Genomic DNA, 26,654 nt, shown 5'->3' with positions numbered 1-26,654 from the left:
AGATAAATAGTTTCTCCAAGAACTGATGGTGACTGGGCGGTCTATGAGATAGTGGGGTTCAGAGGGCTTCCCAGAGGAAGACAAGGAGACCCTGGCTAGGACTCCTTGGGGTTTGGAGTACGTAGGACCGGTCCGCTCTGACATGGGAGATAGGAAGGGACAGAGGAGCGCCCAGAAAGCAGGAAGTGGAGGGCCCAGGTGTCCCTTCATGGTGACAGCGAGTGGACCATCGGAGGCCAACGCTTCCGGGAATCGGGGCGGGGCAGGGCGGGGCGGGGCGGGGCGGGCTCACCCGGCAGCAGGTCGGGCTCGCCGCCCCGGTGCAACAGCAGGCTGAGCTGCAGCACCAGCTGGGGCGCGCTGCGCAGGAAGGTCTCCAGCAGGCGCAGCATGCTCACGTCTGCGCTCTCGAACAGCATCCGCCAGTAGAAGTGGCGCCGCAGCCGCTCCCCGCGCCAGCGGCTCTGCAGCCCCAGGTAGAGGGCGCGCAGGTACCTGCAGAGGCACGGGGCACTGAGGCTCGGGGCGCGCCCCGGGGACCGCGCGCGCAGGTACTGCAGAGGCACGGGGCACTGAGGCTTGGGGTCCGCGCCCCCGGGGACCGCGCGCGCAGGTACCTGCAGAGGCACGGGGCACTGAGGCTCGGGGCGCGCCCCGGGGACCGCGCGCGCAGGTACCTGCAGAGGCACGGGGCACTGAGGCTCGGGGTCCGCGCCCCCGGGGACCGCGCGCGCAGGTACCTGCAGAGGCACGGGGCACTGAGGCTCGGGGCGCGCCCCGGGGACCGCGCGCGCAGGTACCTGCAGAGGCACGGGGCACTGAGGCTTGGGGTCCGCGCCCCAGGTCGCCAGACTCCGCTGCCTGAGCCTCCTCTCTCCGGCTGCGCAGTGTGTGTTCGCCCCGCGCTGTCTCCTGGGCTCTAACATGAACGGGCTAAGCGAAGGGCTCACTTCCTGGAGCTCCATCCTTACAGCTCAAAGCCCTGGCAGAGCCAAGCGCTGCATAATCATCCTAACACTATAGCAGGCTGGAGCCTCTGAACTTACAGGCATGTCTCCTCCCCCGTCCCCCCAGTTGGAGGGATTTGTTTTGTTCTGGGGCCACACCCGGGGTGTGCAAAGTTTCCTCCTGAATCTACTTTAGGGATCACTTCAGGCGGTGCCCAGGGGACCTAATGTGGTGCTGGGGATCGAACCAGGGTTGGCCGTGTGCAAGGCACATGCTGAACTATCTCTCATCCTTGTCGTTCCCATTTTATAGGCAAGGAAACCGAGACCCAGAGAGGAGTGTCACTGCCCTAAGTCCCAGTGGGAAACAAGGATTGGGGGGAGGGGGACAGGCCCAAGCAGACATGTGCCCGGTCACCTTGTTAGGTACTGCTGCCTCTGCTGTAGCCGGGAGGGTAGGGTGGCACTTCAGGACACTCTCTGGTGCCCACTTCCTGTTCTGTGGTCAGTGGCAGCTTCCCGGCCTGTTTGCACCCTCCCTCCCCCTCCAGGTCCCCAGTTCTCCCTAGGGAGCACAGGGACAGCCCTCCTGGGTGCTCTGCCTGGCAGGAAGCTTTGCTGCCACTTCTACAGTGGCTTCTCCCACCCAGCTCCTGGAGCCTGTTGTCTGCACAGCCTCTGCCTCTCATGTTCACATGTTCTCCCTCACGGCTGAGCTTCTGCACCTGCTGTTCCCCTGCACGCCCTGCCACACACACACACACACACACACACACGCACACACACACACACCAGCACCAAACTCTACTCACGCTGGCTTTTATTCCAAGGCCCCCCTAACCCCACCCTCTCTGGCTTGGCTGCTCACCCAGCACATCACAGCGGGGATGCTTCTCCAGCTGGTGACCTCTGTGGGGAGGTGGCCAGTTTGCTGGGTGCTTTGCACGCAGTAAGTGCTCCTGCTGTGTGTGCGTGACTGCGTGCTTATCTGGTTGAATGGAGGTAACTCCGCAGCGGTGGGGGGTGCGGGGAGGGAGTCCTGAATGCAGCTCCCGACTTGGCTTCAGATCTACTCAGCGGTCTTCAGCAAGACCCCTTCTGCGTGCTAGTTAATCCTGTCCAAGTGGCTGTGACTAAACGGATGAAACTCACGTGGCAACTACAAAGAGCACTGACCACGTGGGGTGAGTGGGTGTCTGCGGCACATCTCTGATCTGACTTGCCCCTCTTGCCCAGCAGCTAGCTCCACCCCCACTGTTGACCACCAGAAACTCTGAATTTCTCCCCCCAAATCCCCAAATTCTCTGACTCCTGGGGCAGAAAACAGACAGGGCTTCTCTCCTGAGATGGGGAGAACCCCCCCAATTTAGTGGCCTTGCTCTCTGAATCCAAAAGTGGGGATCAGGGACCAAAGCAACAGCATGCTGACCCAGATCTGATCCTCAGCACCCCAGGTGGTCCTCCTAGCCCACCAGGAGTGAGTGATCACTGAGCCCAGAGCAACCACCAAGTGTGGCACAAAACAGAGTGGGGACCAAGGGGTCACTCACAGAAGCGAAGAGATGACACTTCAGCACTTTGTGTGGGAACCAAGGGGTCAGTTTTCTTCAATGGCATGGGGCCCACCCAAGGGAAGAGCCACCCGTGCCCTGGAATTTGGGATAAACTGAGCCCCAGAGACCCCCCGCCCCCCATGAGAATCCTGTCTGAGTCTCAGATTCTCCACATGTCAGCAAGGGAATGGACATGATAACTTGAAATCTTTCCAGGGCTAATGTTCTGGGTCCCAAATGCTCCCCCCGAAATGTGGCTGGAAATGCCCCCCTCCCTCCCGCCTCCCCGGGGCTCTCCTTCTCTCTCTGGGGCTCCCAGGCTGTGGTTCGGGCACATCCTCACACAGCACCAGAGTGAGACCAGGGCCAAGGCTTTTTCCATCCGAAACAGAGTCTGAAATGCGCAGGTTCCTCTGAGTGTCCCCTCCAAACACTGGTGTTCCTCAGCACCCCACCCTCAGCTGGGCATGTCCTTCCCCTCTGCTCACACACTTCCTGGGACACGGAGCCCCACCTTCCTCTGCACACCGGGGAGCCTTTCTCCTGAGGAGCAGAGAGTTTTCCCCAGGAGAACCAGTGATTCACAGAGAAAGTGGATTTTTTTTTTTAACTTTTTGGGTCACACCCAGGGATGCTCAGGGGTTACTTCTGACTCTGTACTCAGGAATGAATCCTGGCGATGCTCGGGGACCATGTGGGGTGTCAGGAATTGAACCCGGGTTGGCTGCATGCAAGGCAAATGCCCTCCCTGCTGTACAGTCGCTCCAGCCCCAGAGCACATGGATTTTAACCTGTTGGTATTACCAGGCCCTGGGAACTTCAGCATCCCACAGCCCACAGGAGAGACAAGGTCAGAGCAGAGACGCGAGGTAAGGGGCGGGGGCCATCAGGGAACGCTTCTAGAGGGAGATGCGTTTGGCTTCAGGTTTAAAGCTCAGCACGGAGGCACACGGGTTGGCAGGACCAGCCGAGGCACAGGCCCAGCGGCGTGGGGGAATATAGTCTTTTAGGGGAACAGTTAGTGATTGGCTGGACCTGGTGGGGTAGAGGGTGGTGGGCAGCTGGGGTGGTTATGGTCAGCAGCCTGAAAAGGTGAGAATTGCGAAGGGCATCCAATTTGGGGCCGAAAGGTTCCGATTTCATTCTCCATCTGAATTCTATCCCAGAATTGGGGCTGATGCGATCAGCTCCGTGACGGAGGAAGTGCACGCTGGAGGGCAGCTTGGTCCGGAGCCAGGCGAGGCTGGGGCCAGGCCTGAGAGGAGGGGCCTAGCAGGGGCAGCGGGCAGAGCTAGCAGGGGGTCAGAGGTCTCAGGGCAGGAGGGGCCGGACTTGTGGCGGGACCAAGATAGCCCACAGACCCTCAGCACACACCACTGTCCTCAGCCTCTTTTCTCCCTCCGACCCCGTTTCCTTTCCCATCCCCAGGCTCTGGCTTTGGACAGGAAGGAGAGACCAGCTGGTTGTCTGGGAAGGGCCTGGGGAGCTGGCGGAGGACGCCCCCCCTGGATGTTTCTCTCAGGCCGGAGGACCATCTGCTTCCCAGCCCAGGTCAGCATGAGGGAGGCCCCAGCCGGGCCAGCATCCATCACCCCAACAGCGAGCGGGTGAGCTTCTGCTGCTCGCCGCACACAAAGGGCCCTGCAGCCCTGGAACCCGGCCGGAGCTGGGAGGAGGGGAAAAGGGGCCTTGAGCCCCAGAACTTCAGTCAGTGTGGCAAGACCACGCCGCTGGCTGGGGGAGGAAAGGGCCAGCCACTGCCCTCCCTCTACCCCCCTCCCGTTTTTTTCTTTTTTTTTGCTTTTTGGTCACACCCAGCGATGCTCAGGGGTTACTCCTGGCTCTGCACTCAGGAATTACTCCTGGCGGTGCTCAGGGGACCCTATGGGATGCTGGGGATTGAACTCGGGCCGGTCGAATACAAGGCAAACGCCCTACCCGCTGTGCTATCGCTCTGCCCCCGCCTCTACCCCTTTTGCCAAGGGGACAGAACCTTTCACTATCCCAGCCGACCCGAAGCGCTTGTTGTCAAAGGGCCTGTGAGGTTTTCATGGGTCTCAGAAAACATTTAGTTGAGGCCCGAGGAGAAAATTGGCTCCAAAACGCAGGGAAAAACTGCAGAACCAAAAACGAATAAATGTTTAATTAAATATCTGCAAAACAGAACATGATACCAGCCAGTCAACTGCAATTTGGCTTTTCTCTGATAATATATACCGGGTTATATATAATTTACATTTGGTGTTTGATGTTTCTGCATCTTAATATGGTAAAGAGATGTGGGCCCACACAAAGGCCTTTTTGTTGGGGGAGGGGTGGCCTCACCTGGCGGTGCTCAGGGCTTACTCCTGTCTCTGCACTCAGGAATCACTCCTGGCAGTGGTTGGGGGACTATATGGGATGCTGAGGACTCAAATCAGGGTCAGCCGGGTACCAGGCAAGTGCCTTAACCCTTGTGCTATCTCTCTGCCCCTAGCCTTTCTTTCCCCTACCTTTTTTTTTTTTTTAAATAAACACAAAGGTTTTAAGACAGTCCACTCAGGACACACACCTCAATATGTTGGGCCTCAATTTCACCTTCTCTACAACAAGGCCAGAGCACTCACCATCCCACCCGTGTCACTGCCCCCGGGCACGATGCTGGATTCGGAGGTACCAGCCCTGCCTTTGATGCTCTGTGGCCCCGAGATCATCTCTGAGCCTCTCTGAGCCTCACTTTCCTCCTTGTCAACACATCTGTGGAATTGCAGAAAACTGTGCACACAGAGAGGGGAAGCCGGGACCAGGAGAGAAACCCCTGACACCTCCTGATCACCTCTTTTGACACCTCGTCCAGGAAGCCAGCCCTACTGCCTTCTTTCTTCACCACAAGCCCCCACAGAGGGGCGCTTCTGGGAGGGAAAGGCATCCACATGTGCACACATGCTGCTCTCCAAATGCGTGCCCGGTCTGTCGTCTGTCCATTCTCCCCCCGGCCTCCAGCCTGGTTTTGGCCACTGCCTTCTCTTCTCTTCTCTTCTCTGGGGGCTCCGGGAGTCCACTCCCACCTGCCGAGTGCCCCCCGCCCCCGGACCTGCTGCCCACTGCCACATGGCGACCAGTGGGATATTTGTAAAAGCTGTCAGATCATGTCATGCCCCTTCTCAAGGCCTGCCCGGGGCCTCCCATCACATTTGGAATAAAACTCGAGCTTCTCCCTGTGGCTGGCAGGCCCTCGGCCATCTGGCCCTGCCTGTTTCTCTCGCCTTGTCACACCACTGTCGCATGGGTTCCCAGCGGACACTGGCGGTTGGTGCCTCCGACCCGCCACACCCAGTCCCGTCAGCACGCTCGTGCTTGGTTCCTGTTCCTTGGGGTCTCTGCCCCATGTTCTCCCTGGGCTGGCACCCAGGTGGGCTCAACAGGCCACCCACCCAGTCCCCTCTCTGCCCTCAACACGTCACTCCTCTCTGTCACTTATGCTATGTCTCAGTCTCTTTGTTTCTTTGTTTTGTTTTGTTTTTTTGGGTCATGCTCGGCAATGTTCAGGGGTTACTCCTGGCTCTGCACTTGCTCAGGAGTTACTCCTGGCGGTGCTGGGGGACCACATGGGATGCCAGGGAGTGAACCCGGGTCAGCTGCATGCAAGTACAGCCCTACCTGCTGCACTCTCGCTCTGATCCCCTGGTTTTGGTTTTGGGGTCACGCCTGGTGGTGCTCGGAGCTCACTCCTGGTTCTGTGCAAAGAGACCACTCCTGGTGGGGTGTGGGGGTCAGCCACATGGAGACAAGCATCTCTCCCGCTGTACTCTTCCCTTGGGGCCCCATAGTCTGTCTTACTGAGGGCCACGTTTATTTTCTATTTCGCTACAGCCATGTCGGTAGGGTCCTCAGCTGCCTTGGCCACCACTCGCCTCAGCATACACAGTCAACACTCGCTAACTTATCTATTGAGTCTGAGTGTATTTTCTTTCTGGCAGCCACAGGGCATTTCAGCTTGAGTAGTGCCAGACACCTTGCTCGGAACTCCGGTGCTCATGGACTCATGACCATTCTTCCTCCTCCAGGATGCCTTCTCCCGATAGTCCTCAGCCTGGACCTCGTTCAGAAAATTCCCAGAATTAAGCACCCCAAGGCTGCCATGAGCCAGAGCCTGGCAGACCGCTTCTCCTCACCCCCACTTTACCAGGGCAGAAGGGAAGGAGACAGGAAAGTATTTGCCGACTCCCTGTCTGCTGCTCAGAGAAGCAGATCTGAAAGGAAGTGGGAAGCGAGTATTGCGGAGGGTGGGGACGGGAGCCAAAATAAGGGAAGAAGGAGGAAGTCAGCAGCTACGCCTGAGAAATCTCCCCATGAGAAGGTCCCCCCCAAGCTGCCTCTTCAGGCCCTTGTGGGCCCCACACGCTGACCACAGGGTCAACGCACAGCAGGAGCCTGTCCCTTCCTCCCTGGTCTGGTTGTGTTGGGACGCAGTGTTGGGATCCCCCCTTCCCGAGCAGTCAGCCAGGAAGCTCCTGGCCAGGCCCGCCTCTCTCTGCCCACCTCTCCTCTGTTCTTTGCTCCTGTCACCAGCGCCCTGGTGCCAGCTGGGGGCTGTGGCCTGGAGTGTCCCCTGCCGGCGGTGAGACCACTGACCCAGAGGGCACCCATCAGTCTGTCTCTCATGTCTGCCCCTGGAGAGCGGGGTCCGCCCACGTCTGTTGTCTGTTCGGTCATTCTGTCTGTCTAGCTCTGGGGCCCTGGGTCAGTCTGTCCCTGGGACTTCGGGTCCCCTTGTCTTTCAAACACTGTGTCCCCCTGTCTGTCTGTTAGTGTGACCCAGGAGTGCTGGGCCGGCATGCCTGTCCGCTCCCAGAGGCCGGGCACGTCAGTCTGTCTGTCGGTCCCCAGGGGTGCCGAGCCCGCCCTCCGTCGCAGACACCGTGCCGCCCCGCCTGCGCGGCTCCCGGGCCCTTGGCGGCTGCATCCATCTGCTGCTCAGCTCGTGGCGCGGTGTGACTGCCAGCTCTCCGGCCGCCCTCCGCTGCCTGCTCCTCCTCTCCCCAGCTCGGGCCTCTGTCTGTCTGCGTCTCTCACATCCTCAGCGCCTCCATCTGTCGGTCTCCACATTTCCGAGTGTGTGTTCTCGCCCCTCTCCACTCCCCCTCACAGCTCTGGGCCAAAAACACAGCAGCTTCCACCGGGCAGGGGGGCGGGGGCTGCTCAGGCTCCCGCTCCCTCCAGGAACCACCCCCTCCCCAGCTCTTTAGTCTGGGGCAGGGCCCTGCAGACTCCGGAGTGGGGGACAGGATGGAGCCGGCACCCTCGGGGGCAAGCCCACTCCAGGGCTCACCCTTGCTGTGCCCCGGCGGGCGGGCGGTCCAAGCAGCCGTGCTAAGTCTTTCTCGATAGCTTGTTCCCACAGCAGATCTTCCCCGTGGCTGCTACTATTAACCTCATTTCACAACCCAAGAAACAGAAACCCAGAAAATGCAATTTGTAAAAGTCACTCCCCAAGTGAGCGCCAGACCCAGGATGAGACTTGGCCCCTTCGCCTCGCTCCATTCTGGCTCAGTCCTTCCAGCAGCCTGTCCGGATGCCCAGAAGGGGTACCAGCCAGCGAGGCGGGGGGGGGGGACCCCTGATAGACACGGACAGAGAGCCGAGCACTGCCGGGGATCCCCTGGGCTTGGAGAAACCTGGGGGAAGAGCTGAGAGTCTTTCAGAATCAGGAAACGTGACTCAAGTCTCACATGGGATTTGCTGAGAAAACTAGTCTTTCTCTGGGCCTCAGTCCTTTTTGAGAAAACGGCCCAAATGCCCTGATTCTTGCCCGCCCCCCCGTCACACATAACAAGTTTTTTTTTTTTTTTTGGAGGGAAGAGGGTGGGTTGGGCCACACCCAGTGGTGCTCAGGACTTACTCCTGACTCTGTGCTCAGGGATCCCCCCTGGCGGTGCTCTGAGGGGTTGGCCAGGTGCAAGGCAAGTGCCCTAAGCTCTGTACTATTAATTCATCCCCAATATACCCTGTTTTGTCTTATTTTGTGGCCACACCTGGCAGTGTTCAGGCAAGCGCCCTCCTCACTGTTCTATTGTTCCGGTCCCTATCTTGTTTTCTTTCTTTCTTTCTTTTTTTTTGCTTTTTGGGTCACACCCAGCGATGCACAGGGGTTACTCCTGGCTCTGCACTCAGGAATTACTCCTGGCGGTGCTTAGGGGACCATATGGGATGCTGCAAATCGAACCCGGGTTGGCCACGTGCAAGGCAAACACCCTACCTGCTGTGCTATTGCTCCAGCCCCCTATCTTGTTTTTTTTGGGTTTGTTTTTTTTTTTTTTTTTTTTTGCTTTTTGGGTCACACCTGGCGATGCACAGGGGTTACTCTGGCTTTGCACTCAGGAATTACCCCTGGCCATGCTCAGGGGACCATATGGGATGCTGGGATTTGACCCGGGTCGGCCGCGTGCAAGGCAAACGCCCTACCCGCTGTGCTATCGCTCCAGCCCCCTATCTTGTTTTCTTACTAGCACATATCACAGGTGAAACTGGTCTCATTAACTTGCCAACATCTTTACTATCCGTTTTTCTACACTACCCTGGACACCGACGGTCCTCATGCTCAGTATATGCTTGTCTCTTGGATTAGCGAACAAAGAACACACATGTACTTTCTACGTCCTGCTCTGTGAGCTGCTCATGTAAAGGTACTCGAGGTGCAGGCAAAGATCCCAAGTGCAAAGGTCAGACAACACGGATGCAGATCCAGACAGACACCTGTGAGGTCTAGAGCAAGCCACGCTCCTCAGTGAGCCCCCTGGGCAGTGCCCACGATGAAAGCAGCAAGTGGGGGCTATATAAAACACTTCCAGCCCAGAGTTGGGCGCCCGGCCCTTGGGGGGCAATAAGGAGTGGGTGCTCAGACGCCCTTCTGGAAGACAAGACTCGGAGTTTCTGGTAGAGCTGAGGCCCCCTCCAAGGCTGGCTCTCTCTGACTGTCCCCAGGAGACAGATGGTCAGGGGAGTCCCTTTGGGGAGCGTCCATAGGGTCTTCGCCTTTCCCAGAAAACAACTTCCATTCCTGAAGACCTTCTAAATGTGCCGTGCTAATATCCTCAGCGCAGTCCTAGGAGGTTTCATGGGCACTTTCCCTGTTTTCCAGAAAAGGAAATTGAGTCCCAGAAAAAGAGTTTCACTGGACAATGAGTCACCTGGCATCTGGGTACCCCCTGGCTTCCTGACAGACAGACCCCGCCTGTCTGGAACTCGGTCTGACAGGAGGACCTAGACGGGGATGCAAGCAGCAAGTCAACATGGAATGAGAAGTATGTTCCAAGGGTTCCAGACATTCTCCCCGGGCCCCAGGCACGGAGGAGGGCGGTGGTGCTGGAGAAGGGCCCCACCTCGCTTGGGAGCGCTTTCTGGGGCTGAGCCATGATCTGAGAAAGGGCCAAGAGGTAGTAGGAAGAAAGAGGGAGTTCCCAACAGAGGAGCAAGTGAGACAAAGTCCCTGATTTAGGAGGAAGCAGGCAGAGGTGAGAGCTGCTCAGAGAAGCGGGCGGGGAAGGAGAGAGACGCCTGAGCCGTGGCGAAAGACTCAATCTTCATCTTCAACTGAGGGGCCCGCAGAGAGCTTTAAACCAAGGCACGATGGGCTTCGAGAGCACTCTGGTATTCTTGAGGGCCTCTGGGTTCCGGGGAAGAGATTGGAGGGAGACCAGGGTGGCAGGCGGGAAACCAGTTTCCAAGGGAAGTGAGGACGATCCAGAGGGAAGGAAATATGGTGACATTTGGGAGGTTCTCTAGAGTGATGCTCTGCCCGAGACCAGCCAGAAACAGCAGAGCAGGTCGGGAATGGCCGCCTCCCCCCGCCCCACACCGGCGGAAAGGTCCTGTGGACCCAGAACGTTCTGCAGGTTTTCTGGGATGCACAGGGCCCATGCAGTACAGCGGCCTACATGTGGCCCCCCAAGCTCCAGGGGGAAAGGGTCCTAATCCTCCTCCCCACCCGCCGTGTAGCGGGCTCCTGCCAGAAGGCGGAACGGGACCATCCCGGGTGGGTAGCCAGATGACTCAGAAATGTCAGTAACGAATGTGATTTTACACGTGTGACTCCGGTTTCGGTGATGCTGGGAACTGGGCTGTCTCCCTCCTGGCAGCCCTCTGCAGCCTCACAGCACCTCTTTTTCATGCTGGGCCCAGGCCAAACAGTTTCCTGCCACTAATTTTAGGCTCTGGCTGAAAAGCTGAGACCCTCTTTCTTTCATCTCACCCACTCCCATCAGCTCCCAGCTGGGGCCATTTCTCCCCCAAGCCTCCCCACCAGGGAAGCAGACAGCCCTCTTTCAGAAATGCACTTGGGACCAAACACCCATCTCTCAGATCTCCCCACTCTGGCCTCACTTTTCCCATCTGTAAAATGGGTGCCGAGCAGACTAAACCCCAGGACCTCATACTTTAACTCAAGGCTCTCTGTCCCCCTCCCCCACTTTACTCTTTTCCTGATATTCCTGTGTGATATTGTAGTATCCTGAGCCAGGGAAGGAGAGAGGACTATAGTTTAGTCTCCTATGGAGATGGATGGAACGGGGAAATCAGGACCAGGAAAAGGCCTTCCTTCTCTCTGTTCCTGATTTGGGAGAGGGATGGAGACAGCAGGAGGTGCCAGGCCAACATTACGGGGGACTCTGGGCAGTGACAGCCGGGTGCCCTGTCTGAACAGGCAGCTGCCCTCAGCTCTGGCTGACTCCTGCCTGAGAGGAGTGTGGCTGTAAATTCAATTTTTCAAGGATAGCTAGAAATGCTGGTATTCGTATCCAAAGAAAAAAATAGCTTATTTGGAAATGTTGGCAAGTAATTTAAAAAATACCATGTGAGTTTTTAAGAAATTATTTTTCCTTTTTTAGGGGGGGTGTGATAACAGCATTACATAGTTGAGTTATATTTTTTAGAAGTCTTCTTCGACATATACTGGAGTATTTATGGCTACCAGGATGTCTGAGATTTGCGTCAAAACAACATAGAAGGGGCAAAACTGAGGCGGAGTCTCGGCCAAGGGCCTCGAGCGTCAGAGACGCCAATCCCGATGGTTATTTAGACTCAGACCAATTTGAAATAACTAACATTGAAGAGTTGTTTCCTTGGTCTTAGTAGACACATTTTCAAGTGTTCAGCGGGCCTGTGTGGTTCTCGGCAGTGGAACTAAGCAATGTGACAGAGCCCTCTGTCCTCACACGACCTTCCACTGGTGGTGCCGTCTGTGAGAAACAAGGTTGGCCCAGAACTGATCCTTACTGAAGCAGAGAAATGACATTTTGGGGCTCATTATCCTGTTTTCTCTCTGTTTTCTCCCCCCTCTCCCCCCTGTCCCTCTCTCTCTCTCTCTCCCTCCCTTTCTTCCTCTCTCCCCCTCTCTCTCTCTGTATATGTCTGTGTGTGTCTCTGTCTGTCTGTCTGTCTGTCTGTCCCCTTCTGTTTCTGGCCCTCACCTGGTGGTACTCAGAGCTCTGCATTCATGGATCACTCTCCATGGGGGTCGGGGAACCATATGGGATTCTGGGGATCAAACCCGGGTCAGTGATCTGCAAGGTAAGTGCCCTCCCTGCTAGGCTATCTCTCTAGTCCTATTTCTGTATATTTTCCACAATAACATTTTCATTAAAAACTAGATGGAGGGGCTGGAGTGATGGCACAGCAGGTAGGGCATTTGTCTTGCACGCGGCCGACCTGGTTTCGGATCCCAGCAATCCCATATGGTCCCCTGAGCACAGCCAGGGAAAATTCCTGAGTGTATGAGCCAGGAGTGACCCCTGTGCATTGCCGGGTGTGACCCAAAAAGCAAGGAAAAAAAAACTAGATGGAAAAAATACTGCAGGCCAAACAAACAGGTCCTCAGGCAGGATTTGTCTGCAGGCCACTGAACTGATAGCAGCCTTCGGCCTGGAGGGTCATGGCACAGCCCCTGTGTCAGATGCGAGGACTAAGAACAGCGACAGGCTTCAGGGACCATCTCCTGGACCATCTACTGTACCAGCAAAACCGATGAGAGGCCCCCCGACAGCTTCCCCGACAGAGGAGCCTCTTCCCCGGGCAGGTGTGGGGATGTGGAGTGGACACCCTTGGGAAGAACCAGCTCTGGAAAGCTCCACTGTGGGCTGTTCTCGCTTTGACCCAAACCAATCCTGGGGTCTTCTGTCCTTGCACAGAAGCCTCTGTATTCTGGGGTGCCATAAAACAAGTCTCCTTCCTCGGCTCAGAGCCGGTGGGTGCGGCTTAGCCTGATCAGGACCCCCCAAGCCCCTCCCCACCCTTGTTGCCAACCAAGCAGGATGGGCTGCTGCTTGGGCCCAGGACAACCATGATGATAAAAATGTTTTCTGAGGGCTGGAGAGATAGCGCAGGGGATAAGGTACCTGATTCAAACACCTTGGTCCAATCTCCAGCTCTGTATAGGGCCCCCGGAGTCTGCCAGGAGTGACCCCTGAGCACAGAGCCAGGAATAAGCTCTAAGCACTGCCAGATGTGGCACCCCAAGGAAAGTTTTCTGAGTCTATAGTATGTGACGATCCCCATGCATTTATGTCTTCTTAAGACATATTTACAAGAGCACCTTGGGAGATGGTCTCTGTCACTGTCTTGATTTCACAGATGAGATTGATCAAGGCAGTCGGCCGTACCCATGTCTCTGGGGTAACAGCTCCAGTTGTCCCTTCTGCATCTCTGCATTTATCCACTGGCAGTCTTCCAGGCTGTGAATGCAGGTCTAGCAGACCTCGGTGAGGACCCGCAGCTGCTAAAGGTTCCCACCCTGCCTCGGCTTCCCCTCCAGCCCCTAATCAGCCAGAGGAGCAAAGTTTCTTCAACAGACCAGCTGGGTACAAGGCCATCAACAGCAGCTGAGGGTCTGCTCTGGGTTGGTCCCAGAGAGGGTGGGGGAAGAGAGAAGTGACAAGTCTTTATTTCCCCAGAGCCTTGTTATCTGGTGGAAAACCCAGCCAGGTGGGCAGACAATCACAATAGAATATGATCAGGGCTGAAGAAGCATGAGTAATTGTGCCTACGGGGGAAGTCAGAGCAGAAGCACCCAGGATGTTAATAGTGGAAATTTTATGTTAAAATAAAGATTTCGAACTGCCTTTCTGATTGGTTCTCTGCTTTCCCAAAGCAATACATGATTGACTGTTTGTAAGGAGCCACTTAACTCTTGGAAGGTAGTGGTACTTGGTGGTCACTTGTGTGGATCTGGGAGTTTGACTCTGGGGCTTCGAAACCTACTTACCAACCAGGAGAAGACCATTACTGCCCTGTGCCTTAGTGTCCACCTCTGTACTATGGGTCAGTAATGCCAGCTGATGATAATTGAACACTTACCATGTGCTAATTACAGTGGACAGCATGTTCCATCTATAAGGGTCATTCATAGATGGATATTATGTTTGTTTGGGGCCACACCCAGCTGTGCTCTGGACTTACTCCTGGCTCTGTGCTCAGGGATCACTCCTGACAGGGCTTGGAGGACCATATGAGGTGCCAGGGATCCAACCTGGGTCAGCTGCATGCAAGGCACGTGCCTTATCTGCTGGACTACTGCTCCAGCCTTGAGGGATGTAATTATTCCTTGATGAAATAAAGACCAAGTGACTTTCCCAAAGCCACTGAGATCCTGTGTCAAAGCCAGAGTCTGAGCTTCGGAGCCTCTCTCTTACCACAGCCCCCAGGACTGTCTGAAGAGGAATAATGTAATGTAAAGCCGTATAAGTGGTAACTGCTTTTCATTAATCACTGTCACTGTCACTGTCATCCCGTTGCTCATCGATTTGCTCGAGCGGGCACCAGTAAACGTTCCCCATTGTGAGACTTGTTACTGTTTTTGGCATATCGAATATGCCACGGGTAGCTTGCCAGGCTCTGCCGTGTGGGCGGGATACTCTCGGTAGCTTGCCAGGCTCTCTGAGAAGGGCAGAAGAATCGAACCCGGATCAGCCGCGTGCAAGGCAAATGCCCTACTCGCTCTGCTATTGCTCCAGCTTTTCAGTAATATCTAATTTTTTAAAAAATGAAAGTATACATGTATTTCTTATGTAATTAAAAGCCAGAGTAAAGGGGCTGGAGAGATAGTACGCCAGATAAAGCACTTGCCTTGCACGTAGCCAACCTGGGTTCAATCCCTGGCACCACACAGGGTCCCCTGAACACTACCAGGAATGATCCCTGAGCACAGAGCCAGAAGTAAGCCCTGAACGCTGCAGGTGTGGCCCCAAACCAAAACCAAAACCAAACAAAAAAATCTAGAGTAAAGGGCCAAAGAGATAGTACAGGTGCTAAGGTGCCTGTCTTGAATGCGGCCAACTTCAGTTTGATCTGGGGACCCCAGCACCACCAGGAGTGGCCCCTGCGCAGAACTCGGAATAGACCCTCAGCAATGCAGGCTGTGGCCCCATCCTGGGCCCTCTAAAAAAAGAAAACCAAGCAAACTAAAGCAAGAGTAAAATCTTCCAATGATCAGGCTCGATCCTCTCTATCCCCAGAGGTTGTGGGAAGGGGGCTGGATTCTCCCTTCACCTTTTCTGTGCAGCCGGATGTGTCAAAAAGGGCCTAGAACTTGTAACAAAAGATGATACAATCAAGCAATTTCGGGACTTGATTGTGTGGTTTGGGGGTTGGGGGGAGGGTGGAGCAGTGTCAGGGTGGGGAGGCTGAGTTGGGATTCATCAGGGAAGGCTTCTCAGAAGAGGGGACATTTGCGGCTGGCCTGGCAGGAAGGAAGGGCTGGGGAAGGGCTGGAGAATGTGGCTGGAGGGGTGAGGGGTCTCAAGCAGGAAGGAAAGAGGGCGGCCTGTGGGAGCAGCGAGGGACCTGCTCGAGGGACCGGCTCGGCCAGAAGGGACCCAAGCGGAGCTGGGCTCCAGGCTTCAGGATACCCGCTGGCCGCAGGGGGAGGCAGGGCTTGTGGGGCAGGGGCCTCGAGAGGGGTCGAGGCTGCCGACTTTCCCAGGGGAGGGATTCCAGAGCACTCACAAAGGCAGGGTGCTGAAGGGAGAGGCCAGGAACTCCTAACCCCTCCTCCTTCCTCTCAGGGGGACTGGCCGCAGCTGCCGGGGTTCAAAGCCATTTCCTGGCAGCTCTCCACCTGCCCCCAGGGCTTCTCCTGTGTGGTCTTTATAGATCAAACGGGGGACTGTGAGCCCCACTGCCGCCACTGTGTCTGCTAGGAGCTCTAATGGCCTGTTGCTGCCTGGTGCTGGCAAGAGGAAGGCAGGGCATGGGGGGAGGGAGGGTTGCAGAGCATCCCGGAGGGGGTCTCCGGGAGGTGGATGATGAGGCTGGACCAGACCGACCCTCAGCCTCCGAGCAAGAGGCTGAGCCTCGCCCCTGAGCTCACGGGTGTTAAACAGGTTTCAGCTGCGGAACCACCAAAACCAGGCCCTGGACATGCGGTTCCACATCTCACACATGGAAAGAGAGACTCTGAGATACGCGGGCAGAGATGGTCAGTGAGAGGGCCGAGGAGCACTGCCTGCCGACCTGCTCGAGAGATCAGGATGCCAGTGGTCGTGGCTAAAGAGGCCTTAGCACTTCCTGTGTCCCGGGCACTGCACTGGACACTATACATGCACAACTTCATCGGCAACTCCCCCAGGCCACACGGACAGGTACAGATAGCTAAAATATATCTGTACTTATGAAAAATACTTTTCGTTTTGCAGGTGAAAACATTGAGGCAGAGACCAGTTACTCATGTGTCAAATCACAGATAGTGTCCACACACCGGATACGGTTAATTCCAAGCATGTGAAATGTTTTTTTGTTTGTTTGGTTGGTTGGTTTTTGGGTCACACCCGGCAATGCTCAGGGGTTACCCCCAGCTCTGCACTCAGGAATCACTCCTGGCGGTCGTTGGGGGACCATATAGGATGCCGGGGATTGAACCCAGGTCAGTTGTGTGCAAGGCAAACACCCTCCCCACTGTACTATCGCGCCGGCCTCTACTATGTGAATTCTTACCCACAGGGAAATAAGCCAGAGAAGGAAAGTAGCCCTTGTCCACTTTTACCTGAGGACAACCCCAAGCCTGGTGCCACCACCGGGGTCCAGTCTCTCCGCCCCTCTCCTCCCCCACCGCCTCTCCCTACAGCCTCCTCTTGGATCTTTCAGATTTACACTGAACTCCCTCTAGTTGATTTCCCACCAAACAGCCAGAATCCACATGGCAAAACATACGCCAAACCCTCCTCCTCCTCTGCTGAATCCCAGGGCTCCTCCACTTTCCGCGGAGTGAAAGCCCACATCTTTGCACCCGCCTGCCGCAGCCTCTGTGTGGCCTGACTCCAGCCAACCTGTCGCCATCCTCTGCACCTCTCCCTTGCTCTGGGGCTGCCTCTTGCACATCTTCCTTTGACCTGGGCCCCCCGCCCCGGCTTCCTTCCCTAAACTCCACACAGCTTGCTCTCACCTCAGTTTGCCTCTGCAGGCAAGCCAGCACCTCCTTTTTATAGAGATCCAACCTGACCTCAGCATCTTGAAGAGCTTTATCCCTGGCACTCAGCACCCACCCACCCACCCACAACCACCTGCCCACTGTGCCTTTTTCATGGCCTCAGACCTACTCCCGGGTTACTGTATGTATCATTATGTTTTACTGGCCTATTGGCTTCTCCCAGGAGACTGTGGAATGCACCAGACTTTCCTCCGTCCATCATTCCATTCCCAGCAATTTGCACCACTCTTGGTGTCCCGCAGGTGCTCCCCAGAGCTGCAAAATGGATGCCTTAGATTGAACTCGCAGCTGCTCCAACCCTGCGGCTGGAGGGGCCCCTGCGGCCTTCTTGCCCTTCTGCCCCCTCCCTGGCCACCTGCTCGCCGAACACATCTTCTATAAGGAACAAAACCCAGGCTGATCTCTCGACTCACTGCCAACAGCTTGGCAAGAAAGGGCTAGGTCCTTGGTTAAATCCTTGGTCTTGTTAAACCTCCAAATAACCCAAAAAACGATCCTGAGTTTGCAAGGGACGTGGTTTGGGCAGGAGATTAGACGACTTGCCGAGATCACATGGAGGAGGTGGCAAGGTCAAGATTTGACTTGAGGACATTTGGATACAGAATGCTCGTCTCGGGGCTGGAGAGAGAGGAGAGGAGGCAGGGTGCTTGCCTTCTAAGTGGCTAACAGGGTTCCATCCCTTGAGCTCTGCCAGGGGTGATCCCTGAGCACAGAGCCAGGAGTGCTACGCCACCAGTGTAGCCCCCAAACAAAGCAAAACAAAACTCAGAATGTGTCTTGACTATGATGCCAAGAATGTCACTGCCATAGGGACCCTGAGAGTCCAACTTCACACAGTCACTAATCCACACTCGGATTGCTCCTGGCTGTAGGGGTTATGAGAAGACAGAGGGAGCAGCTGTGGGGGATTCAGGGGGGTGGGGCTATATAGAGAAGGGATATTGGGAAGTGAGCCTGAAACCCATCTCCCTCTCTCCCTGTTTTGGAGTCCCCAAATTCTGACGGTCTAGAAAGAATCCCATGGCAGATCAGCTCCCATTAATTGGCTTAGCAAACTACGCTTATCTGGGCAAAGCCAGGGCCCGGGGAGTTCAGGATTAGCAGGGGGCTTCGTGGCTCACTGCTCTGCTGCCCACAGGGTCCGAGGAGACAGGGTTAGGGACTTTAATTGGCTTAACAGTCCTGAGTGGCTTAAGAGCTCAGAGGGTTGGGGCAGAAGGAAAACACAAGTTGGTATCAACCGGCTTCCTGTCAAACACATGTGCTCTTCCCAGAGGTCTAGCCAGGGTGTCTCTGCAGGGCTCTGGGATCCACCAACGTCACCAGCAGCTTGTACCAGAGATGGAGCTGAGACGTAGGAATTGGACAAAGCTGGCTTGGCCCCCTCTTCTCTTTCCCACTTCCTCAATGGTGTCAGTCACCTGACCCAATTTCTCTGAACGTCACCTTCTACTAGTCTGATGCTACTGATGAGTACACCAGCTGCCCCCACTGGGGAGGGTCAGGGTAAAATGAGATCATGTGTCTGGAGCACCTCACCTGGGGTCTTCCCTGCCACTCCCTCCTCAGAGCTTGGTTGTGTGTTTAAAATAATTACAGATAATTGAACCAGAGTGATAGTGCAGTGAATAGGGAACAGAATAAGATGACGTGTGTGTGTGTGTGTGTGTGTGTGTGTGTGTGTGTGTGTGTGAAATGACCTGATCACCGTGAAGAGTTAGTCCAGAGGTATACAAAAGAGACAGACCCTCAAATATGTTTCCTTGGATTGACATTATTTTACTTTTTATTTTGGTTGACGATATTTTAAGAAATCTTCATTAGGGGGCATGAGTGGTGGGACAGAGTTAAAGCACTTGCCTTGCATGTAGCTATGGCCACAAAATGGGTTCTAATGCTGGTGCCCTATATGGTCCCCTTGAGCCAGGAGTGGCCCCCAAACAACAACAATGTCTTAATTTGTAGTTAAAAATGGGAAGGTTCCACATAAACAACACAATTTCCCACTTCTCTTGTGAAATCAGGACTTGTCGATATCGGAGTCTCGGTTTCTGCAGGCACCATCTACTAGAGGTGGACAGGTGGCTCCCCTTCTCTAGGAAACTGCATGCCTCTAATTTCCTGCACCCGTGCAAGGCAAGCACGCTACCCACTGTACTGCCTCCCACCCCCTGACAAGTCTCCTCAAAGTATTGGAGTTTTTTGTTTGGATTGCATCCAGAGCTGAAAGAGTGGGAAGGCCCTTGCCTCACACCAGTCTGATCCCATCACCCTATATGGTACTTGAGCACCACCAGGAGTGATTCCTGAACACAAATCCAGAAGCGAGGGGCTGGAGTGATAGCACAGAGGGTAGGGCATTTGCCTTGTACGTGGCTGACCCGGGTTAGATCCCCAGCATCACATACGGTTCCCCCAGCACCGCCAGGGGTAATTCCTGAGTGCATGAGTCAGGAGTAAATCCTGTGCATAGCTGGGTGTGACCCAAAAAGAAAATAAAAAGCCAGAAGGGAGCCTTGAACACCACTGGGAATGGCCAAAAAACAAACAAGAAGGTTAGAAACAAAGAAAGAAAAAACGAAATCGAGCAAGAGAAAAGGAAGGAAGGAAGGAAGGAAGGAAGGAAGGAAGGAAGGAAGGAAGGAAGGAAGGAAGGAAGGAAGGAAGGAAGGAAGGAAGGAAGGAAGGAGAGGAAGGAAGGAGAGGAAGGAAGGAGAGGAAAGAAGGAAGGAGGAAGGAAGAAAGGAAGGAGAGGAAAGAAGGAAGGAAGGAAAGAGGGAAGGAAGGAAGGGAGGGAGGGAGGGAGAGGAAGGAAGGAAGGAAGGAAGGAAGGAAGGAAGGAAGGAAGGAAGGAAGGAAGGAAGGAAGGAAGGAAGGAAGGAAGGAAGGAAGAGAAATAAAGAAAACCTGAGCCTTTTAGGATTCAAATAATTTTTACTTAGAATTGGAGATCTGAGATCGAGAAATGCCTTGTTTTTAGCCTTGGAGCGCTCAGACACCATCTCTCAGACACACCCCCTGCTACAGAACATCTGTAGCAAGTTCTGCCACTCCACAAACCTGTTCATTGTGAGAATATTTCATGTGGTAGGCAAACATGTTGTACCAACATTGCTTGATTTCTAGGAATGCCAGCCACAAATGTTATACCTTCTCCGAATCTTCTCTTTAGTCCATGCTCAGCCATTTAAAATTCGAATGGTGGCTCAGCAATAGCACAGCGGGTAGCGCATTTGCCTTGCACACAGCCGACCTGGGTTCAATTCCCAGCATCCCATATGGTCCCTTGAGCACCGCCAGGGAGTAATTCCTGAGTGCAGAGCCAGGAGTGACCTTTGTGCATCACCAGGTGTGACCCAAAAAATTAAAAAAAAATAAATTTCGGATCAAACTTTTGTTGCTGTTGTTCATTTTTGGGCCACACTTGGTGGTGCACAAGGATTATTCCTGGCTCTGTGTTCAGGGATCCCATCTGATGGGCCGGGGGCGGGGGGGGGGGGAACCATATGGGATGCTGAGGATCAAACCCAGGTCGGTCATATGCAAGGCAAGCACCCAACCTCCTGTACTATCTCTCTGACCCCTGATCAAACTTTTGGTATAGGGGAACCTGAGATAAATAGGCTTTGCCTCTGATAACTAGACCTAGAGTCAGAATTCCAAAGGAGGGCAGCTTCTTATGGTCATCAAATCCAATCTTTTCATATCACTTATAGGGAAACAAAGGCCCAGAGCTGGGAAGAGTGTCACTCAAGGTCAGCTAACAAGCTAGTCACAACCCTGGCTGCCAGTGTCCTCAGCCCAGCACTTCCCCACAATCCACCGTCTCTGCATCCTTACCCACATAGTCCAACTCCCTCCCCCTCTTTCACATTCTTATCTCTGTGCAGCAGAAGCCCTGACTTTCTATCATCCTGGAATCTTGGGATCTCAGACTCATAATTCTCTGGGTTTGGAGGACACTCTAGTGGAAGGACTGCAGTGATAAATGGAGCTAGACTTTTTAATTTTTGGTTTTGTTTGGGGGTCACATCTGGTGGTATTCAGGGCTTACTCTTGGCTCTGCACTCAGGGATCCCTTCTGGCAGGTTTGGGGGATCATCTGGGGTGCCAGGGATGAAGGCTGTGTTGGCCACATACAAGGCAAATGAGCTTCCCACTGCACTACGGCTCCTGAAGGTAGAGTTCTGTGTCCTCGTCCTTCTAGTCCCAAGCTGTGCGGTGTGACCTTGGGCAAGGATGCCTGTCTTCTGAGCTCGCATCTTTATCTGTTTGGCAGGAATGGTAATACTAGCCACATGGCAGAGTCCTTAGGAGGGGCATGGGACATCACACCAGTCAGAGGGCAACCAATAGTCACGGCACAAGGTGAGTGCTTAATAAAATAATTTTCACAGGACTGTCAGGAAGGTCTCCCATGACCCTGCCTCAGTGAAATGCATCAGCTATGATTGAGAGAGTGGAACTGGACAAGCTGAACCATGTCTCTCTGCCCTCTGTAAACTCTTACAGCCTGATGCTACTAGATTCAGAGTTTTTTTGGTCTGTTTTTTGGGTCACGCCCAACAGTGCTCAGGAGTTACTCCTGGCTCTGCACTCAGAAATTACTCCTGTTGGTGCTCAGGGACCATATGGGATGCTGGGGATCGAATTCAGGTCTGCCACATGCAAGGCAAATGCCCTACCCGCTGTACTATCATTCTGACCCCCCACTCAGGTTTTTTTCAAGAGAAGCTAGGACTCTGGATTTTTTAACTACTACACAAGCCAAACAAAATACTCCAGCACGCCAGGTTCAATTAATTTGTCATTCCTGCAGGATCATCTCATCACCCCAGTCTTCCTTCACTTTACAAAAGAGGGTGAAGAGGAAGTTTTAGCTAAGAAACTAGGTATCCAAATGAATGGTCAGCTACTCTCCTGAGACCCTAGGTCATTTATTTTATTATTTTTGGCCCTTAGGAATATACACTGGATTAAGGAAATTCAGTGTATATTCAAGAAAAAATTCTTAGCTTAGTGTAAGTAGAATTTGAACAAGGGGAAGATGAGGGATTGAGGTGGCTAGGAGTTGAGGGGGCAGGTGGCCCACTTCAGGGTAAGGGAAAGGGGGGGGTGAAGCTTTGGCTACCAAGAATAGGAAGTCACCATGTCAGAGTCTAAAAATATCCTCACCATCTGTCCACTTGGGCACAGAATGATAAATGCAGATTAATTCCTGGATGTAGACATGAATATTTTTATGTGTCAAGCTAATAATAATAACACCACCCTGTTTGGATAGCGCTCCACCCCCTTTTTTCCCCCTAGGGCAATCTAATTGGAACATACACATCATCTTTGGCAGGCCTAGAGGGGAAACTAAGGCAGAGTGAGATCTGGCAACTTATCAAGGGTGACACAGCAAGTGAGCAGCTGGGACAAACCCTGGGAGTCCTGTTTCCAACCCTCAGCCCAGAATGGAATCTTCTGAGTTAGGCAGAATGTATTAACAAGTAGCAGAACACATACAACAACAGCCATAATCACCCCTTTCATCTCTGAAGTGACTTTGAGTTTTTTTCTGTTTTCCCCAAGTCTGTAATAATCACCATGCTCTATTACATTCCTTAAAAAAAGTTTCAGTCCACAGAGGCTTCGCAGAGATCTGTTCTCCCATTCAACCAACGCAAGCAATAAGGCAAAAGTGGTGATAGACCATGGGATGTGCAGAGCAGGGTTCTCTCACTTCCCAGGTAAGGAAACGAGGCTTGAAGAGAGGAAGACACCAAGGAGCAAGTTCTCTAGCAAGTTCATTCTGTCAGTGCAGTTAGAACCCGAAGTATCAGAGTTCTGACGGGGGAAACCCTAGGAGTAGCACCCCTCCTGCCTCCCCCCATGAGCTCAGCTCATCTCACAGGAACCCTCGGTCCTGGCAGAGGGAGAAGCCTGGGGGTGGGAAACTGCACAGAGCTTCAGTTTTGTCTCTGCTAGGTTGCAAGGAGATCTCACAGCCCTCTAGTCTGAGATTCAAGATTCCTACCAGGCTGACAGCGGGCAACTAGAAAACAGGAGCCAGGGAACCTCTCAGGCTGCTTCCTCACCTGCACCCCACCACTTCCAAAGTCCGAAAACTTTGGTCAGGATATTACTCATTCAACTCGGGTTCTGTTTCTCTGGGGGAAGTGGGGAACAGAGTGCCATTCCAAAACTGAGAACTCTCTGGGAACAGAAGGGCTTCTGAGATCTTCCATAAGCCCGGCTCAGCTCAGGTGGAGGGAGAGGAGAGGGTCAGGGCTGGAGGAAGCCAGGCGTTCCCGCTCCAAACTTCACACTCACTCCCATCAGCACCCCCTTCTCTTGCACACACACACACACACACACACACACACACACACACACACACACACACACACACCTCTTAGGATCACTTTCTCTCTTCTCACCCGGGTCCCCTTCTCCCCTTCAGACCCGAAAAGATAGTACCGGGGTGGTCAGAGTTGGAGGGCAGAGGTCGGGGCGGACCTGGTCGAGGAGGAATCCGAGCCCCACTAGGGTGGGGTAGGGTTGAGGAGGCGAAGCCCCCGCGGGTCCGGGCGGGTCGGGGTGCGGGGCCGCCGCGCCCCCAGCGCCCCCCCCCCACGCCCCCCAGCTCCGCTCCCTCCCGCGGCGCGTCGCCTACCTCCAGACCTGGCCGAGCTGCAGGAGGTGGACGAGGGTCTGCAGCAGCCAGACGCAGAGGCGGCAGCAGCGGCGGCGGTAGGCGGCGGCCGCCGAGGGGGGCGCGGGCAGCGGCGGGCCGGGCTCTGGGCTGCCGTCTTTGGTCCGCAGGGCGAGGGCACTGTCCTTGGTGCTGACGGCGGCGGCCGCGGCGGCGCTGTCCTTGGTGCTGACGGCGGGTCCCGGGGCCCCGGCGGGCTCGGCGTAGTCGTAGACGAACCAGCGGAAGCTGAGCAGCTGCACGACGAGCGAAGGCAGCAGCACGAAGAGCAGCGTGAGGCCGAAGTAGGTGCGCTGGCCCTGCAGGTAGTAGGAGGCCGCCAGCCACAGGTCGGTGGCGCCGTCGGAGAAGAAGACGAGCAGCGCGCACAGCACCCAGCAGCAGTCCCGCAGCTCGTAGCGCGGCCCCGCGCCGCCCGCCGCCGCCGCCGCCGCCGCCGCCGCCGCCGCCGCGTCGGCGCGTCCGCCCGGCCCGGCCCGGGCCCCGCCGGCCGCCCCCTCGGCGCCCGCCGCGCCCGCCGCGCCCGCCGCGCCATCCGACTTCGCGGCCATGTTGGCGGAGCGGGAGGCGGGAGCGACTTCCGGGCGGCGCGGGGAGGACCCTGTGCGGGCGGCGCCTCCTCCTCCCCTCCCCCTCCTCCTCCTCCTCCTCCTCGCCGCGGGCTCAACGGTTCCGGCCGGCGGCGCCGCCCCCGCCCTGCCCCCAGCCGGCCCGGCCGGACCCTGGCGCCGGGGACCGCGCCCCCCTCGGCTCCCCCGCCCGCGCCGGGCCGCGGGACCCCCGCCACCCCGACAGCGCTGCCGCCTCGCCCCGGCCTCCCCGCGCCCTGGCGTCCCCTCTCCTCCCTCCCTCCAGCGCGCCCTTGGGTGCGGCGGGAACGAGGGGGGCGGAACGCGGGGTGTCCAAGGACTTGGAAGTCAGGGGGCTGCTGAGGCGCCCCCTAAGCTTCTAAGAGTCACTCCGGGCGACCCCACCCGCCTCCGATTTCCCGACTTTGCAACGTGTGGTTCATCCCTTTCTTTGATCTCCGAAGCGCCTTTTCTTATTGTCTTTTTGGTTTTTTTTTTTTTTTTTTTGGCTTTGAAGCCGAGGAAAGGGCTTCGCGGAGTTGCCGCGGCTGCCCCCTACTCCCCGCGCTCCCCTCCCGGGACTGTCTCCACCGCCTTCATCCAGCCCTAGCCTGGGAGGAGGGTCAGGGAAGGGGGCACATCAGGGGGGAGTGATGAGAGCAAACAGCAGGTGGAGAAAAGAGCAAGTGCTCGAGACTGAAGAGCACGTTTTTTCAAGAAAGTCGAGATGAGAGACCCCCTGAGGTGGGAAGTGGGAAAGATGGGGTTCTCAGAGTTCCGGGAGAGGAGAGACCAAAGTGTCTGAAGACATCCTTTATTCAGGGAGCAATTCTGTAGAGGCAGAATTGGAGCAGGGGAGTCAACGTGAACACGATTTGGGGGGAGGGAGACACCCCCCCAAGCAGGAGGAGAGAAGTGGTCAGAGGGTCAGAGGGTAGCTGCCTGCGCATGGGGGGACCAGAATAGGAGCCTGAGAGATGACATAGCTGACCTGGGTCCCATCCCTGGCTCCCTATCTGGTCCCCAGAGAAACACAAGGAGTGGTCCCTGAGCACAGCTGGGTGTAACCCACCTCTACCTTCAAACAAAAAATAGGAAAAACACAACAAAGATAGAGACTAGAATTTAACAGTATCTCTCTATTGCTCCCTCTCTCAGTGCACAGATTGGCTGTACCAAGGCACTTACTTTAATAGTGCCATAATAAGAGTCAAATTAAAACTCTTCTTCTGGCTTGAAAAGCTTGATGGCCTCTAAGGGGAGGAGGAGTGAAGAAAGGAAAGCTGAGGGTGTGTGGGGGAGGAGTGGAGGACTGTGTTTCTTTTATGAACTAGTATGACACTTTAGTTAACACCTCCTCCTCCTCCTCTTCCTCCTCTGCCTCCTCTTCCCTTCCTCCTCCTTCTTCTTTTCTTTCTCCTCCCCTGCTTTTTCTCCTTTTCTTCCTCCTTCTCCTTCTCCTTCTCCTTCTCCTTCTTCTCCTCCTCTTCCTCCTCCTCCCCTGTTTCTTCCTTTACTCATGTATTGTTCAGGAGACAAGTTGTGATACCTGGAGTAGAACCAGGGTTGACTGCATGTAATTCTAAAGTCTTTTTCCCTGTAGCATCTCATCAGTCTTTTTCTTTTTTTTTTTCTTCTTGGGTCACACCCGGCAATGCACAGGGGTTACTCCTGGCTCATGCACTCAGGAATTACTCCTGGTGTTGCTCGGGGGAACATATGGGATGCTGGGAATCGAACCCGGGTCAGCCGCGTGCAAGGCAAGTGCCCTACCTGCTGTGCTATTGCTCCAGCCCCAGTCTTTTTCTTCTTAACATGAGTATATATATATATATATATATATATATATATATATATATATAAAATGATGACTTAGCTTCCTATGTTTGCTTGTTGGGATTACCTAGAGCTTCCTTCGAGTTGGCACGTTCGTCTATGTTTTTTACCAGTAAATTACCCAGTAACTACTACTCTTCCTGACTCTACAGTCTAGGAAATCACTGAACATAAGAATGAGTGACAGACTGGAGTGATAGTACAGCCAGTAGGATACTTGTCTTGTATGCGGCTGACTGGGTTCAATTCCTGCCACTCCATATGGTCCCCTGAGCCAACCAGGAAACCTGAGCTTAAAACCAAGAGTATCTCTGCGCACAGCCAGGTGTGGCCCCCACCCTCTAAAAGAATGAATTAGTGAATGATGGGGCTGGAGCAATAACACAGCGGGTAGGGCATTTGCCTTGCATGCGGCCGACCCAGGTTTGATTCCCAGCATCCCATATGGTCCCCTGAGTACCGCCAGGAGTGATTCCTGAGTGCATAGCCAGGAGTGACCCCTGTGCATTACCGGGTGTGACCCAAAAAGAAAAAAAAAAAAGAATGAATTAGTGAGGGGCTGGAGCAATAGCACAGCGGGTAGGGCGTTTGCCT

General features: G+C 55.0%; 1 protein-coding gene across 2 annotated transcripts in view; it reads right to left on the bottom strand.

Annotated features, from left to right (window-relative positions):
- The window catches only part of XKR7 (XK related 7), a 34,207-nt gene extending 10,001 nt beyond the window's left edge, over window positions 1-24,206 (bottom strand). For both annotated transcript variants that reach the window (XR_008630269.1, XM_055139744.1), the window contains exons 1-2: window positions 23,617-24,206; window positions 293-495 (exon numbers count right to left, since the gene is read on the bottom strand). Coding sequence is in view for 1 of the 2 variants with exons in the window: in XM_055139744.1 (XP_054995719.1) it covers window positions 293-495; window positions 23,617-24,206 (793 nt within the window). In the remaining variant the exon portion in view is untranslated. The remainder of the gene's footprint in view (window positions 1-292; window positions 496-23,616) is intronic.
- Window positions 24,207-26,654: the final 2,448 nt, after the last annotated feature.

The sequence above is a fragment of the Sorex araneus genome, chromosome 5, assembly GCF_027595985.1.
Source record: "Sorex araneus isolate mSorAra2 chromosome 5, mSorAra2.pri, whole genome shotgun sequence".
In the NCBI taxonomy this organism is placed as follows: Eukaryota; Metazoa; Chordata; class Mammalia; order Eulipotyphla; family Soricidae; genus Sorex; species Sorex araneus.
The sequence above is the reverse complement of the archived record's forward strand: the minus strand, read 5'-3'. Positions and strand labels throughout refer to the sequence as shown.